This window comes from Meriones unguiculatus, chromosome 15 (assembly GCF_030254825.1).
Source record: "Meriones unguiculatus strain TT.TT164.6M chromosome 15, Bangor_MerUng_6.1, whole genome shotgun sequence".
NCBI classification, from domain to species: domain Eukaryota; kingdom Metazoa; phylum Chordata; class Mammalia; order Rodentia; family Muridae; genus Meriones; species Meriones unguiculatus.
In genome coordinates, this window is record NC_083362.1 from 14,653,099 (window position 1) to 14,670,068 (window position 16,970).

The following is a 16,970-nucleotide window of genomic DNA, read 5'->3' on the forward strand; positions in this document are numbered from 1 at the left end:
GCAAATACTTTGCTCATGTGAAGATTTGTTTTTATTCATTGTTCCATGCTGACCAGGAAGAGCCACTGGAAAACAAGCACTCCTGTGTATTTATCCACAGACCCCACAGGGCTCACGAGAGATCTCCACCTACCCGCTGAGAGGGAAAGTCTGGGGTCTGGACCCTAAAACAAAATAATCTAAAGACATGATGGAGAGCTAGCCACCCTGCTTCTCCCACGCTTTCCATGGGAATTGTGTGGGATGCTTGGCATGGAATGTGTGACTATGGTCCCAATGAGACAAGCCTTGTCCGGTGGCGCTGTATTTTAATTTATGTGGATCCTAGAAGATGGTCTGCCTTGGATTTCCCAGCCTCCTTTTGAAGATGATCTGGTCTGATAATATAGACTCTTTTGTTGGGAGATGTTTCTGTCACAAGTTCTCAGGTTTGCTGGTCATGACAAGCCCGCGCCCTGTCACCCAGCACAGCAAATCCATCCTCCCCGCTCTAAGCACACTCCCTTTCTCTACTCAGAGGTCTGTCCAGAGGGCAGAAGGGAGGGGTGCTAGAGAAAGTGCTTGGAAAACCTCCTGACCACTTACTGAGGAGACACACCTACACCTTGACCTCAGTTTCAGAAGTGCTCTTTTACTTCTGGGGAATGGCGAACTGCTGCTGTCTGCCCTGCATGAGGCCACGGTCTCTTTCCTGGATTCTGTGTGAGCTGAACAAAGCATTAATGAATTTCCTGTGGGAGAGACAGGATCAGTCTCATATCTTCAGCTCACGCCTCCTGTGTTTCTGCCTTATTCGAGTTAGAGGCTTAAGCTACTCAGAGCTTCCCTTCATGTCTCCTGCTGGGCCTTCTCCATGCCGTACGTGCTTAGGAGTCACCTTGCAGGAACAGTGACAATTCAGACCACACAGATGACATTTCTAACTATCGTGGGGATGAAAAAGTCCCACAGTACTGTGTGTATTTGTTGCATGTATGTGTCCACGTGGGTGGGTGCATCTATGTATGTGGGTGGCCAGAGGCGTATTATCAGGCAGCTTCCTTGATTTTTCTCCATCGTATTTTTGAGGCAGGGCTGATTTGGCTAGCATAGCTGGCCAATGAGCTCTACTGAACAACCCCCAACCCCAGTGCTCTGGTCATACATGCCCTCATATGCAGATGGATGCTAGAAATCTGGACTCAGGTTTTCATGCTCAGACCTTGCTGATTGAGCGACCTCTGCAGATCCTGGCTTGGTATTTTACCCGTTCCCTTCCTGTGCTTAGATATGTTTGTGTGCACAAATGATTCTCCAGTTACAGCTCCCTTTGGCCTAGGAGTAGTAGACCAGGTGAGAATATCACCTAGGTGAGCAGCAGCCTCCACTGTCTAGGTTCATGTAATCACATGATGACAGATCACCTAACAAGCTTCTCACAATGCTCCCCCCCACAACCGCCATTTAAGTAACAGCTCTGTTAGGTGACCTCTGACCTGTTGTAGGCCAAAAACTATAAGACAGAACATTTTAAGACATTTACAATCTAATTACAGTGGCATTATACACAGCTGTGTAGAGAAGACCCTCCCCTGCCAGCCATACGCATCTGTGAGAAAGGTTTCTTCCCTGAACCCCAAAGACGGAACACACTGAAAGAAGTCAGGCCTGTTGAGGGGAGGATGTGTAAGCTGGTATAAAAAGCACGCTTCATGGGGGCCGATTGCCATTCACGCCTTCTTCCCCTGCATCTCTTCTTCACTGGAATACCCTCCATTTAAAGCCACCTGTGTACAACAGTTGCCTCAAGGGTACAAGTGCAGTTCTATCAGACTTGACAGAAATGCAACTGCATTTGGCCTACCTGATTAACCCTTTGTGTTGACTTCTCAGCAATTCAGCCTAATCACTTGTGTCCTCTTTTAAGAGAGAGAGAGTTTTCTCACATGCCAATGAATTACAAATGGAACTTCAGAGATGATTCCTGACACCTTAATGTCAGCCGTCTCTCATATTGCTGCCATGGGAAGGGATTGCAGATCAAAGCACATCGGTGGCTCTGAATAGCAAGCATTTCTTGTTATTCAGGTCTGAAGCAGGTTCCCAAGTAATGGCAGGCTGAATGCAGACCAGCTCTCTGACTACCTCCTGCCCAGTCCTGGGTAGTATCTATGCATCGTTTGATGGGCCTAGGCTGTGTCCTGTCTTGCCTGGCACTGCCTCCTCTCCCTTTGTCTGCTGTAGTTCAGAGATGCATACACACGGTCATCCACCACCGAGACTGTAAAGTGCCAGGGCTACCGGAATACATACACAGCAGATGGACATCTGTTCCTGAGGGAACGCATCATAGCCAAGAGCTTTTATCACCAAGCCCAACCCCACTCCTACCTGCTCGGGCACAGCTATAGTTTCTTAACGCCAGCATTGTGCATGATGTGAGAGAGTAGCCCCACGGCTCCTGCTCCAGTGAGCACTGAGTTGCACACTTTGGGCAACGCCCATCTTTGAACAGCTTGCCGACAAGTAGTAAATGGTGCGCTCACTCCAAGGTAGGATCCCTTTTCCCTCCTCTGCTTCCCACCTCTGCTTATCTAATCCTCTAAGCCCCTGGCCCCGCTTTCCTCCTAAGGCTTAGGGTTATCTGGCCAAGTAAATACATGAGTAAGCCGGGGCCTCCCGGGAGGATAAAACAGAGAGGCCGAATTATGCATCGAGCAGTTTGATGGTGTTTCTATAGCAAAGTGGCAGGACAGCAGTTTCTCCAGTTCGCCTGTTTATAGAACAAATAAGGCAGTAATTTGGTAGGCTGCAGGCAAAGAGAATTCATTACCTTAGAACTCTGTTCCGGCAGTATCTGTCCGATGTGTAGAACAGCACCTTGTGGCTCAAGCTTTGCCCATTTCTCTGAGAAAGAGCTTCCAGGCACGCCACTGCTGTAAAATCAACTCACCTCCCTTCCACCTGACAGGAAGAACATGGTTCTTTCCTGGATTACAGACTTGTAAACCTCGGGATCAAGGAGGGAACATGGAGTGCATTATTTAAGCATCTCGGGGCACTGTTGGATTATAGAAGTGCCCTGACGACATGAGTGTAGGAAACAAACAAGCTGACTAGCAGGATTTATTGGGCATCTCTGTGGAGAAGCACAGAAAAGGCCAGGATGGCGATTTGGTTGGACTCTATCTACAGCGGGGCTATGAAGAGCCCGGAGAGTAGGTACTTTAAAACTGGACGCTACCCCTTATACCTGTGAGCTTTGGGCTGTCTGCTTTGCAGAAATAGAACTATGTAAACATGTAAAGCCTTTGCCTTCTTCCTCTCTTTTTCAAACCATGCTCCTCACACAGACAAGGCAAGATTTCAGCTACCGACCCTCACCTGTGCGCTCTCTCTCTCTCTCTCTCTCTCTCTCTCTCTCTCTCTCTCTCTCTCTCTCCTTTTTCAAGAAAAGATCTTGCCATGTTGCTGTATAGCCCAAATTGGCCTTGGGACTCAAGTTGGCCTTCCTACCTCAACCTCCCAAGTTCTAGGATTACATTCCTTTCCCACCATGCCTGGCCAGATCCCTCTGTTAAGGAGTAAGATGGGGTCACCATTAACTCATCACTATACTCCTTCTGATGTTGTAGAGGGTCCAAATTCAGTAGTAAATTCATAGACATTTCAGTCTGTTCAAACAATTGTGTCATGTACTTCCCATTCTTGCCACGCATTCCCATCACCATGTTCTTCCAGTCCCTCTGGGGTTGTTTAGAAAGGACTGTCATAACTTAAAGAGGCCATTGGGACAGCTTGATAAGACCTTGGGTAGGATCTTGCTTTCTTTCACCCTGAAAGTTATTTACCTCCCTTGGGAGAGTCCCTGGGACAAGTATGTACCTCAGAATACCCCAAAAGAATTCCATCAAGATTAAGAATCCTAGTGTCAAAATAGCACTCTAAATATTGAGATTCTAGGCTCTTTCTTCTAAAAGCATATAGATGATTCACCTAATCTCACAATTAGTAACCAAAATTATTTTGATATTTTAGTGTCCACAATAAGAGAAGAAAAACAGTGGATTCGTATTTTGGAAAAAGTTAAATCAGCATTTTTTTCCAATATGTGGTTATATGCCCTCAAAAACATGTGCCAGTATAGAATATGAAGTGTATTTTGGTATGTAAATGAATGCAAAATGGACAAGATAACTATTATAATATAAAAGTTAGAAGTATAGATCTGAGATCCTGATAACATGTGTTTGAATCCCGGCTTGGTCCTCCATTATCTTTGTGGAAGTTTCTATTTTAGCCAAAGAGCTTGCTTGGAATAACAACTTAATTTTTCTGTGCTTCAAAAAGAAAAAAACAGACTTCTGATGTATGGTTCACTCTTCTGGGTCCAAGCATAGACCATGAGGAATAATGCTGCAGTAAGTGGAGCCTGCAGAGTTCTGTGCTGTGGGAAACCCCTTCTCTAGCATGGAGATGTTGCCCTCATGGAAGCCCAGAAGCTCCATGGCAACCACTACCACCATGGTGAGCACAAGCACCAGTCCATAGACATTGATGTGGAGGCTCCTGAGGAGGGTCTTCAGAGTTCCACAGTGTCTGTGAAACAGATATGGCCGTTGCTCCATATCCTGCAGAACAAGTAAAGCTTCCACACCTACAGTTAGTCACTGTCCACCCAGCTCTCAGCTCCAGACACACCTCTCCTGACTCCTATGCCTTCCAAAGAACCAGCTCGAGAGGTACATAAATGGGTTACTGTAGGACTTGGGATAATTTGAAAAAGTCCAGTGTGCTCTTTTTCAAGTTAGGAAACATGTCCAGAGCGGCTTCCTGACTCACAAAAGGTCATGTGGCCAGCTTACAACCCAGCAAGAGTGAGTCCCAAGCCCTCCTGCCAGCTGCAGGGGGTTCTCTTCCTGGGAGCACACTGTGGAAGATTTAAGTGTTTATTTTTTGTGAAGCTCTAAAAATTATTCCTTATCTACTAACCTTAAAAGTCAAATCTACTTAGAAGGAATGTGCATGTGTGCGGGTGGGTGGTGTGTGTCTGGGTCTGTGCGTATGTCTGTGTTTGTATGTGGTGTATATACACACCTCAGGATGGTGTGTGTGAAGAATGTTTGATTGAACCAGAAAAGCCATGTCCTGGCAACATGAAACATACAGAAAACCTAGGTCCCTGGTGTCACTCAGCACCCTTGAATGGGGTTCCTATGCCAGCCACCCCAGGCCTGAAGCTGCTGGTGTCTGCTCACAATGGGAATGGCCCAAAGGAAGCCCCGTGATAGAGCTGCCTGGCACCTCGCCACAGGCGCCCACTCGTTGTGCACTCGCCCGCTGCTGCCTTCTCGAGCCCAACTCACCCTCTTATCCTCCCAGCTACTGCGCATGCTCCACACTCTCTCTCTCCGTGGCGGGGAAGCTGGCTTGGCTGTTGCATGCCTCAGGGCAGGTCACTCACTGATCACGAGCATGCGTGCAGAGCAGTTGGGCAAGGCCTATAGCAATGCATCCCTGCACCCCACTCTTTTCAAATACACACTTTTAAATCCCAACACCATCAGAAGAAGCTGGCCACCCAGAACTAGAAGTTTGCCTTTGCCGTCAAAGGATCCTGCACTTCCAGGCCCATCCAACGAAGACTTGAAGCTGTGCTAGCTTCCTGGAAATGTCTTCTGTCAACACATGTCCCTCCTTATCCACCCATGGAAACAACATCCTTTCTCGCTGGGTGCACCCGTAGTGTAGTCCAGATGTAGGAAAGGTCCAGATTCGTCCCTTTAGAACTCCCACTCACTCTCCTGACCGCCCATAGCAGTTTCATTGAAGTTTTTTGTTTGTTTGTTTTTTGAGACAGGGTTTCTCTGTGTAGCCCTGGCTGTCCTGGAACTCACTCTGTAGACCAGGCTGGCCTCAAACTCAGAGATCCGCCTGCCTCTGCCCCAAGTGCTTGGGCTAAAGGCGTATGTCCTCACTGCCAAGCTCTCATTTAGAAATGTTTAACAAACATTCAGTTGTACCAATCTTGTTCTAAATACCATACAACAGTAATATTCCTACAACATTTTTATCATGCTCCTTCTAACAGATAGAAAACTGGAACTTCCAAGAGGCTGAATAACTTTCCCAACATCACAGCTAGTAAATGAAGCTTGGCTTTTAACCCAAAGGGATAAAACAGCCCAAGGGAATGTGCTTTTGATCACTGAGCTTGCCCTGTGATCTGCCGCCAGTTAGACTTGCTGATTGTACGTGTCTCTCTGCAAATGCTACAATCACAGCTCATTCCTCTGTGTCCCCAGAAAGACCTAGATAGGGTTCTGCTTATACCTGGCTTTAAGACTGCCCAAATAACAAACAGGACAACCTGGAAACTTGGTGTCCTAGTCAGAGACGTTGGTTCTTGCCACATTGGAGCCACAGAGTTGAAATGCTAATTCCTCAAGCCTTTTGCATCTACCTGTTTCAAGTGAGGTATTTGTAAAAGATGGGTGGTGATCCGGACTCTATGGGATTCGTATAAGGTGCACGCCCTGGCTTCCTCGTAGAAGAAAACAGGGAACTTGCAAATCATTCCCTTCCCTGATCCTCCAGGGGAGGATGCAGCTCTGAGAGCATCTCACCCAAGCCAGTAATGGCTGTGTGTATGGAAGCTGCCGCGGCCTTGCAAATGAGAGTTTGCAAACTGTCTTTATAACTCCAGCTGTTCGCTTTAAATCGCCTTCACAAGACACAGATACTTCTTTCCTAATTTCCATTTAAGAGTTGGCAGTATTTCATCCATCACATGATCTAACATCCACCAGCACTTGGTGATGTGGAAAGAGCCAGAACAGGCCTAGGATTTGCAGAGGATCTCTAATCTAAAATGTGGCCTCCTTCAGGTAAAAACTATGTGAAAGACATTTACCTCTTGCCACTCTAGGGAATGCCTATGCGCTTAGGGGCCTGAGTTTATATGCTAATAGTGCTGCTATTGCTCAAACGGTGTGTAAGATGCTTCTCTGAGGTGCAATTGTCAGATAATATGACATGTTTTCACTGTCCTTCATAGCTGGGGAGCTCCTTCCTGGGACAGAACTTGAACTTGGGGCCTTGCTAAATACCAAAGCCCCTTTCTTTAACAGGTGCAGAACAAAGCAGTCTGAGTGAGTGTGTCTCTTGAAAGCCTGCTAACGCTGGCTTGTGCTGCTTTCTGGATCCATATTCAACTGAATGAAGTCTAAGAGCCAGACAGAAAACCCGAAGCCATGAGCTGGGTCATGGAGGCTTTTACACAGAGGCCTAAATGGATGAACATAATCTCTTTCTGTAAAGGAGCAATTCCCCCAAATCAGAACTATTCAGCCCTCAGGAGCACTTCCTGTACTGTCCATGGCTGAAGTCCTCGAGTGCCAGCCATGTGGATCAGGTCTGGAAGGAAGAGGCCATGCCAGATCCTTTGTACACTGCCCTTGATAGTAAATGTGAAATGTTCTACAAAGAGTGCAATTAAACGAGACTTACATATAAATGAATATAGCTGTGATCTTAGCTGGGCCTAGAGACCCCTGCCTATAATCCCTGCATGCAGGGGCAAGCAGTAGAAGCATGATGGACTTGAGGTCAGCCTGAACCAAATGGCAAGTTCTGAGACAACTTGGACTATATTGAATGACCTTGCCTCAACTAAGGGAAAGAGAGAGAAGAGGAGAGATCTTATACTATTCATGACAAACCCGCTCAGAGGCATATCACCTGGAGATCTGTGGGGAAAGTCAACAGTGGCTTCAGAATGTGCCCTCCTCCTGCTCCATGCCCCCCACACACACCTCTTCTGCCTCACCTAGACAGCTAAAGCAACTTTAGACTTCCTACTTTATATCTGCTCCTGAAGTCAAAACCCAACAAGACCAAAGAAAGCCATGTGTTCCCTGAGTTCAACCCCCCGCCCCAACCCTACAGCTGGACCCGGGCCCTGGCCTACCCAGGGAGTTAGTTCATTACCTGCCCTTGCTTTCTCACAGAAGGAACTAGGGGCAAAGAGAGCAGCCTGGGCCCTTGTAAATCTCCCCCCACCCCCAAGCCTCCATGTAAGGATACAGCTCTGAGAACATCTCACCCAAACCAGTTACAGCTCTGTGTGTGGAAGCTGCAGTGAACTTTCAAATGAGGGCTTGCAAACTGTCTTTGTAACCTCTGGCTGTTTGCTTTAACTCGCCTCCCAAGAACACAAGCGTCTTTTCCTAATTCCCACTGGAAGTATGTCCAAGCCATACAGTGGGAGACTGGACATGCCACCCTCTCTTCAGGGACTCATCTTATTTCTGGGGAGTAAAGTTTGCAGAAAAGAACAAAAGCAACATAGAATCTCTTCGTTTTCCTTCCAGTGTCATAAGCCACACAGTTGTCCCTGCCCCAGACTCCTCTCCTTCATGTCTTAAACATCCTGCTTCATCTTTCTAGGACTCTAAAAGTTCCTAGTGTCACCTAGGGTCCAGATTTTAAACATAACACTTGAGAATAAGGAGAACCATTTCTGAGCTCTTACAATCAAGCGGGTGCTTGGCTAAATGTGCTTACTGCGTTGTATCTGGTGATCTCCAGGCTTACATGCAGTTGGGATCACATAGGAAGTTCCAGAAAATTATGGTTGCTTCTGTCCCACCACAGAGAATGAGAAAGAGCCTGGAAAGTGACCTGAGCTTTTAGAAATACACCCCTTGGCTGATTCTAATGTGTGGGTAAATTTGAAACCACTAACTTCATCTTAGGGCACTCTGGGACAAGAACTGTCATCAGCCCCTCTTGGCAGATGGAGACCCTGAGGTTGTTTAAACAAGTTGCCCAGCCTTCCTCAGACTGCTATCAGCCAGGTTCTGCAGTCTGGTTGAGTTGTGGGCATTCTTTCTGGTCAGTGTGAAATACAAGCCAGGGAGCTTCTAGGAAATGCCAACTCTCCAGACCCTCAGAATTTGTTGAGAGTTGGTGTGAGGCGTTCTGGAGTTTGGAACTCTTAGTGTAGCCATGTTAGGATGCACTCAAGGTCAAGATGATGTACCGCCAGGCTCAGGAGCTGTGGCTCTATCCCAGAGGCGTTATGACCGTAATAAGCATGGGATGAGTTGAAAATGACTCTCTTTTTAAAACTTCTTCCAGGAAGTTCAAGTTCCCCACATTATAAATGCTTTCTGTGTTTTAAGTTAGTGATTTTTAAAGCCAAAGTTAACGACCCCTTGGGAGTAGAGACTGCATCTCACCTGCAGCCCAGAGCAGGCAGAGGGACCCAGTGCTCTTTGCTTGATTAATGGCCCAATGGAACCTGCATAGGGCACCAAAGTAATCAGAGGATCCTGAAGCGGCCTCATTTCCAGGATGGAGGCTGTTGCCATCCGTGATGAAGATGTGTGGGAGGTAGAGCCTCTGCTAGATGCCGGACAAGTACCCCTCAGGCTGCTGGAGACAGCTGGCTTGGCACAGGATCAAAGAGGAGCATCGGGTTGTGAGGCTGGGGCTCAGGCAGGTGTCTCAGAAAGCCTGGGTTTCAACATCTCTGTATGCAGAGCCAGAGCCAAGAGGTGGCTACGCGCCCCGCGTGCTGCAGTTGTGCAAAGTCTTCATCCCTGATGAAACATGTTTTCCTTCCTGTTCCTTTTTCTTTAAGCAAAATGATAACTTGACAGAGGTCCAAGCAGTTAAAAAGATACTTAGAGGAACTCAATTTAGAAGGATTTCTAGCAGGCTGAAACAGATGTGGCAAACCATTTCAAGATGCTCTCTGGGAGGTGAGTTGGGGAGGACCGGATTCTGAATGGGCCCCTCTGCCTTTTCTGGACCCGCCCTGACAGGTGCTGGTGTGCAAGAAGCAAGGTGCCCTAGACACTTTCTGGAAGGAAGCCCCTCCCTGCTTCTGTTTCCTTAATTACCTCTGGATTGGAGCATCCGAGGGCTCTGGGCCAGCTCCCAGCCATGCGTTTCCAAGCAGGCCACTGTCCTTTGCTTGAAGAGCCTCTGCACCTGTTCACCACCAGTGTGGCTGCCGTGGAAGCTCTTGACTTCAGAGCTGCCCCACATGAGCTGGACATGATCTAACACAGAGAGGAGTTTCCATTGCCTGCCTGCACGTGGAAGCATCCCGCTGCACCTCACTAGTGGCAGATCTCTGAAAGGCCGTGTAGTAAAACTGGCTCAGATTTCAGATGCCATCTGAACTGCCTCATGGGAACTGTCCAGAACTGGACCCTCAGTCCATGCTGGCAGGTGTTAGCTCCTGGACCCCAAGGCACAGGAGGCCCCAAGTTCACATTTATTAAAAATTCACAGCCAGAGAGGGAAAGAAGTCTAAAATAGATGAACAGGCAGCCGTACAACAAACTGCCCTACACAAGTTGCACCTGTAGTTCATCAACTATGATACGCCAGACAAGGGTTTTAATTAGGTAGAGGGTCCCTGGTATAACACAGATGCAGGTGCATCATGTGTGTGTGTGTGTGTGTGTGTGCGTGCGCGCGCGCGCGCGCGCGCATGCACATGTGTGGTGTTATTGTTCTATTGTACTTTTCACAGAAATACACTTGAAGTTGTATTGCATTGAGTTACTCCATTTTTAAAGTACACACGCATACCATATTTGTAGTTTCACCCACTGCCTTCTGCTTGCATACTTGAAGTCACAGAAAGATGAAAGCAAGGCCCTCGGCACAGAGGAGAGCCCTGTGCTGAGCAAGCATCCCGTTAATCACCATGGACATTCTGTAAGTGAAACTGTGGTCACCCTCAAGTTAGAGACCTCCACATGTACACCATCTGATCAGACTGACTTTGCATCTACAAAAGAACCACCTACAGGTCTCTTTTAATCTTGAGTGTTTTAGACATTGCATGGGTATTCATGGTGTATATTTCTGAGATACTATAGATAATGCTTTTAAATAAAGTCACAGATAGTGTTTTCATGCAAAGGCTGTGCAGGGAGGTTTCCAACAGCGTGAGATCACGCTATCTTTGCCCTGTGCTCCACTTGCCTGAAACTCTGATTTATGTATTCGCAACCAAGTTTAATAAGGATTATCTTCAACCTGCAGAAGGCTTCAAAAAATTTGAAGTCCTAGCCAGCCACAAGGCACACTATAAACACCGTAATAGTGACACAGATGTCTGCCACTCTGAAAAGGTCTTAGCCCACAATCCTTTCTGGAAATTTTCCCAGTCAGGGATTTTCCTTCTTACACTTATCCTACGTCTGTCTCCGTGAAGTACAGCCCTGTGTAGCTACTGCATATTTATCAGGTACAGGACGTGACCTCCATGTGCTGCAGGTTCTAAGAAACAAGCAGAATAACCCTTTCTGCCTGGCCAGTAATAAACAGGTGCCAAGTGTTGTATGAAGGATCTCATCCTTGCCACTAGTATGCTCCTTGGGAATCAAAGAGAGTTCACATTCGTGGATACAAGTCTTGGCTGTGGCGTGGTGGGGTGGTGTTAGCATCTAACGTGCATTAAAGATAGCCCAGGGGGGTGTCACCTGAAGAGGATGGGAGAAAACAATTGAAACTGAAGGAATGGTTTTAGATCACGGAGTCTGTTTGAGGACTGGGGTAAATGTGTGTCCTTGAACATAAAATAGTAGAAAATAAAAATAAAAGTTGTAGGTTAGACTGAAAATACAGGTTGTAGCCAGTTTTTTTGTAGTCACTTACACCCCAGATAAGAGAATATCAAATACCTCACAGTCTCACAGCCAGTGCCAGAAAGCAGCGGTTCTGCAGCAACACAGGTCGGTGTGTGGTGCGCCACTTGGGAGGTGGCTTCTAATTCTTGTCTGTGTAGAGCATCCCTGCAAGAAGGCCTCAGAGCCCAAATGTAGATTGTGGCAGAAGAAATATAAAGGGCAGGAATCATATATAGGAGGAGAATGCCATGCAGCTATAAAAAAAAAAATGAAGTCACTACATTTGCAGGGAAATTGATGCAACTGGAGATTATCATGTTAAGTGAAATGAGCCAGACACAGAAAGACAACTTTTCCATGCTTTGCCATATACGTGGGACTTAGATTTGCGACTGTATATGTAGATGAGGTATATGTCTATATGTATGTATTTGTGTATGTGAGAGGGAGAGAGGAAGGAAGAGAGACAAAACTAGGAATCATGAGGATAAGGAAGAGATCATAGAGGAGGGAGGAAGTAGAGAGGGCAATGGAAGAGATGGAATAAGAAAGCCAAAAGGGGCATCGGGGGTTAAAAAAGGAAACCAGCTCCAAAATAAGGAGGGAACACAGACGAGGGACACATGTGAACCAAGTATAATGATACACACGTATGAAGGTGTCATGATGAAACCCACTTCTTCGTGTACTAGCCTGAAACTAATTTTAAAGAGAGAGTCAGTACTTGCAGCCATAAGCAACAATTATAAGAGTCTGTGAGTCTGATGCAGAATTAGTTACAAAGCTGTGTTCCTCTCCAGGCAGAGTCATTTCATCTGTCGTACTGAAACGTTCTGAAACTTAAGTTTCAAAGAGACTAAAATATGGTTTGTTTTTCCAGGCCATTTCCTGAGTAGTGAATGATGGGAAATGAATGCTTACTATAACAGGATAATAACTACACTTTGTTAATTTTAGGCCATTTCCCTACATTTCAGTCTTCCCCATGACTTCACTTTATTTTGGAACCAAAGAGTGCCGGTGATAGGTGATGCTAAAAACAACAAACAAACTTGCTTTGGGGTGTGTGGCCAACCCGTGTGTGCAAATTTATCCTGTAAATCATAGTATGAGCCACACACACACCTCTTTGAAGGAACTACATAAAAAGCTAAACCCATAATCCCCTTTGTGTTTCTTAAAGGTGAAATGCTGCAAGTACTGGCCAGATGACACTGAGATCTATAAAGACATTAAAGTCACCCTAATAGATACGGAGCTGCTGGCAGAATATGTGATCAGAACGTTTGCTGTGGAAAAGGTGAGTGGCAAAGCCAGAGAGAAGCACAGTAGCCTCGTCAGCTTCTCTGGGATCAGGCCCGGATGCAGGTAGGCTCCGGTGGTTTCTCAAGACTGTGTTTCGCCCTCTGATTCTGTAACATCTCAGCTCCATCCTTAACGTGAACCATTCCCATTTCATGGCAATCTGTATTTTGCGACTAAACCCAAAGATAATGTCTACCACACTATTTTGACCTGGCTGATGTTCGTCTGCCCTTTTTCTCTTTTTTGACGCACAAAGCAAAGTTTACTGAATTTAGAGAAATGCAGTTCCAGCTTGATCAGTCTCTCTCTCTCTCTCGTATTGAATATCCACTTGAGTTTCCCAGTACTGAGAAGACATAAGTGCCGAGACAGTGGTCCTTACTGCTTCCAGAATCCCTCACCCCTCTCAGGCCCAGCGTTCTCTGGGTGGCAGTGCCCTCTCTGGAAGCCACATGAGGGAGCTAGCAGGCAGTCTTGCATGAGCCAGCAGCCTTCCTTCACATTCACACCAGCTTTGCTTTCTCTCAGCCCCGGGGGAATGTCCCGCATCTGTTCTCTCCCACCTCATCCCATGCGCATGGATAGGGCCGCTTCTCTGGGAAGCACTGTAGGGCGTAACAGGGACTCTCCTTATCCCCCTCTTTCTGCTGACATAGGGAGGGACCGAAGGTGAAGCAAACTGCAGTCCGTCCAGAGAAGTGCCACAGGTAGGCTGTGGGGAAGGAAGGTGGAGGTGAGGTGACTGAGACACTCTGCCCCTCAGAGGCCCAGAGGCTGTCCTGTCAAGAGCCTATTCTCCAGGACGCAGACCTTCACAGCTGCTGCTCTGAAATTATCAGTTGGTTGTGAATTTGCACATCAAGTGGTAGCAGACTCCTTTGAGGGCTGGGTTATGTCAGAGTGCTGGCCTCTTAGCTCCTGGCCCTTCTCCTGATTACATGTTGCACTGCCTCTAAATGCACTTTTTTAGAATAACAAGGGCATCTCTGGGGAATGAGGAAATCGCAGGATCTGCTTATGGTCTAATTCACACTGATGATTGGAACTATCATTCCTAGTTTGAAAATCCAAATTTATGATTTCACAAAGTTGAGAAGGCTTTATTTTAATCTGTTTCTCATAACGGTCGGCTTCTTTTCCTATAGCCTATCATTTTATTTTTTTAATAAGCAAGAGGGAGGCTTGGAGACTTCAAAGAATGTGAAGTTCAGGTTGACTCAATTCTTCGAGTTCTAAACCTCACACTTTGATGTCAATTTTTTTTTTCCTTCTCAGGCAGGACTGTGCAAGAAAAGCACTTGCAGGATTTTTGTATGGCTCCTGGCAAGAGCATTCATGAATAACTGCACTAAAACAGACAGCAATGAAAAGACCCTCGGTGGTTTTTTTTCTTAAGCCACTGCTTAAACATGAAGTTCTTTGAACAACAGTCAGCTCTCTAATAAGCTGAAAATGCATCTTGGCTGCTAGAGGAAGGCTTGTTTTGTTTCTTTGCTCTTCTTTTAAACCTTTTTCTGTGTCTGCTGCATTCCCAGCTGCACAGAAATGTTCCATAAACACCGAGTTGTTTTAATCATGAAGCACCCAGTAAAGAGGTGGTATAGGGGACAGGGAGGAGCTTGCAAATGCATTGGGAGAAGCAAAATAACTATTAATGATTTTCAGACTGGGCAATTGAAGTCTTTCCGAAAACCCTATCATTTAACTTCTTGAAACTCTCACATTAAAGGGGCAAGGGGCAGGGAGGGAAGTGGTTAGATATGAACTCTGGGTTCCTGCAATTCCGTTTTGAGAGCAGGAGGTAACGAGAGACCTAAAGGTGAAGATAGGTCTGGGCTCTTCTGCAAAGCAACCAGATAGCCATAACCTGGGGCTGATGGGTTCCTAGTTTGCATCTGATGGTCCTTCTCTTTCCCACACACCCAATGGCTTGTGTAGCGTATTACGCCCATCGTGAGCACGTGACTACTCCAGAATTCACATGGACCCAGACCTTCTCTGTCCTAGCAGAATGGAAGCTGGTGACCACTCTGTCCTCTGCACCTACGAGAGACCCTGAGTGTTGAGAGAACAGACAGTTAGATAAAGCAAGGGGAATAATGTCTCCTGTCTCTTCCTGATTCAGCCAGTCATTCCACAGACATAAAATCAGCCCGCTTTGAAATAGGCACAGTGGTCTGATGTGGAGTCTCCCCTCCCATTATACCACATGGAGACATTAAATGATTTATGCGTTTTTTATACAGCATTAATGTTTTTCTAATGAAGACTAAGAAAATCATGTAATTAACATCCAGCTGGGAAATACTTGGGCTGCGATTGCTGGTTGCTCCTATGTTTTTCCCCAGGAGAACCTGTTGTTCATGTACAAGAAGGAATGTTGAATCAGAAGCAATTCCCTTTGCTAATCTTGACAGTAATGAGCAGATTAGAAGGTAGAACTTTGTTGTGGGGACACGTTTTCTGGATTCCTGAAGCTAACGCATTCCTTGCTGTGAAAATGAGCCATAAAGACCCAGTTGGGAGCCCATCTCATGATGGATGTCGCTCTGGGACTGAAATTGAGCATATGAAAATGTCATCATCCCCTCCCCCCCCACACACACACACACTTGGAGGATGTAAGCATTTATTGTCAAAGCTGTCCTGATTCACAGGATGCTTGCCATCAGGTTAGGTAGGCCTGTGGCTGGCTAACTCACTGTGTGTAATTCCAGGGAAGCAAGCTCTCCAAGGGTAGGAAAGATGACAGTGACTGGACTATCTTCTGATGGGGTCATTGGAGCTGACCAATTGTTATTTTCGGTGATGAGAAAAATTGGGTCTTAAATACCTAGTACCATTATTCTGGGATCCTGGAGCCTGTTTAGTTCATTGCACTGTTAGCCCCTGTCTACTTGCTTCTTTACTGTTCAAACTCTAGTAAAAAAGAGGATTTCCACAGAAAATAGAGCATTGGCATTGGTGCCTCATTATGTGAAAGATACATTAGCACATTGATAGCAAGTAGCAAATGATTCTTATTTTAAATTATGGGTTTGCTCACCTCTCCCACCCTTTTCAAGCCTATAATAATACAGAATTTATTCTTCACTCACTAAGCACTTCAGAATGATTGGTAGGGAACCTGGTAAGGTCCAGGCATGTTCATCTGTAAGATGTAATAAAATCAAAGCAAGGGCCGGATGTGGGGATCCAGTAGAGTCAGCAGATCCCAGATTTACTTTGTACAGTTAGTTTTAAAAGTGAATTTTGTTTTTCAGACTTTGGGTCTGGGAGATGACCCCGTAGGTCAGGGAGCTTGCTGGGAAAGCAGGGGCACCTGGGTTCAGACGCTCGGCGTCCACATGAAAGTGTGTGCCTGTAGCCTCAGTGTTGAGAGAGCAGTAGCAGTCAGGGCCTGGGAGCTCACTGGCCATCCAGAGACACTGAAGAGTCAGGTTCAGATTCGGTGAGAGAATCTGTCTCGCAAAAGACAGAGAGTGAGCAATGGAGGGAAAGGCCGAGTGTCCTTGTCTGGCCTTCATGTGTGTGTGCCTGGGCACGTGTACAAGCAGCCACACCACATATGCTACCTGGCGGCTCACGGCTCCTCAGCTGCAGTTCCAGGAGACCCAGGGTCCTGCTCTGACCTCTGTGAGTGCACAGAGCACTCACATGCCTGCAGGCAAAACACTGATAGATATAAAGATAAATCTTTGTAAAAGACAAAACAAGAAGAGCAAATTAAAAGCCAAAATAAGCATAAAGTCTTTTCCACCTCAGTATCAGGCAGTGCTCCGTCCTCAACTCACCGGTCAAACAGAGAATTCCAGCAAAGGCACATCTTGACCCTCATGCTTTCCGACCCAGCTGTTTCCACGGAGGAAATGGCCACTCAAGGACAGGACGGGGCCGCCTTCATTTTTCTGTAACTCTGGCACCTGAACCCTTGAAGTATTTACAGTCACAGAATTGCTAGTGTTTGAACGAATTGGGCTGCATATTTGCTTAAAATGAAGAGAAAAACCTAACTGAGCCACAGACAAAAGC

The 16,970-nt window shown here is 46.4% G+C and overlaps 1 protein-coding gene across 8 annotated transcripts in view; it reads left to right on the forward strand.

The window, feature by feature from the left end:
• Ptprm (protein tyrosine phosphatase receptor type M) overlaps positions 1 to 16,970 on the forward strand; it is a 674,808-nt gene that overhangs the window by 631,824 nt on the left and 26,014 nt on the right. For 4 of the 8 annotated variants that reach the window (XM_060368217.1, XM_060368218.1, XM_060368220.1 and 1 more), the window contains 2 exons: positions 12,817 to 12,933; positions 13,595 to 13,645. In XM_060368217.1, coding sequence (XP_060224200.1) covers positions 12,817 to 12,933; positions 13,595 to 13,645 — 168 coding nt within the window. The remainder of the gene's footprint in view (positions 1 to 12,816; positions 12,934 to 13,594; positions 13,646 to 16,970) is intronic. The other 4 variants (XM_060368219.1, XM_060368222.1, XM_060368221.1 and 1 more) reach the window with 1 other exon arrangement.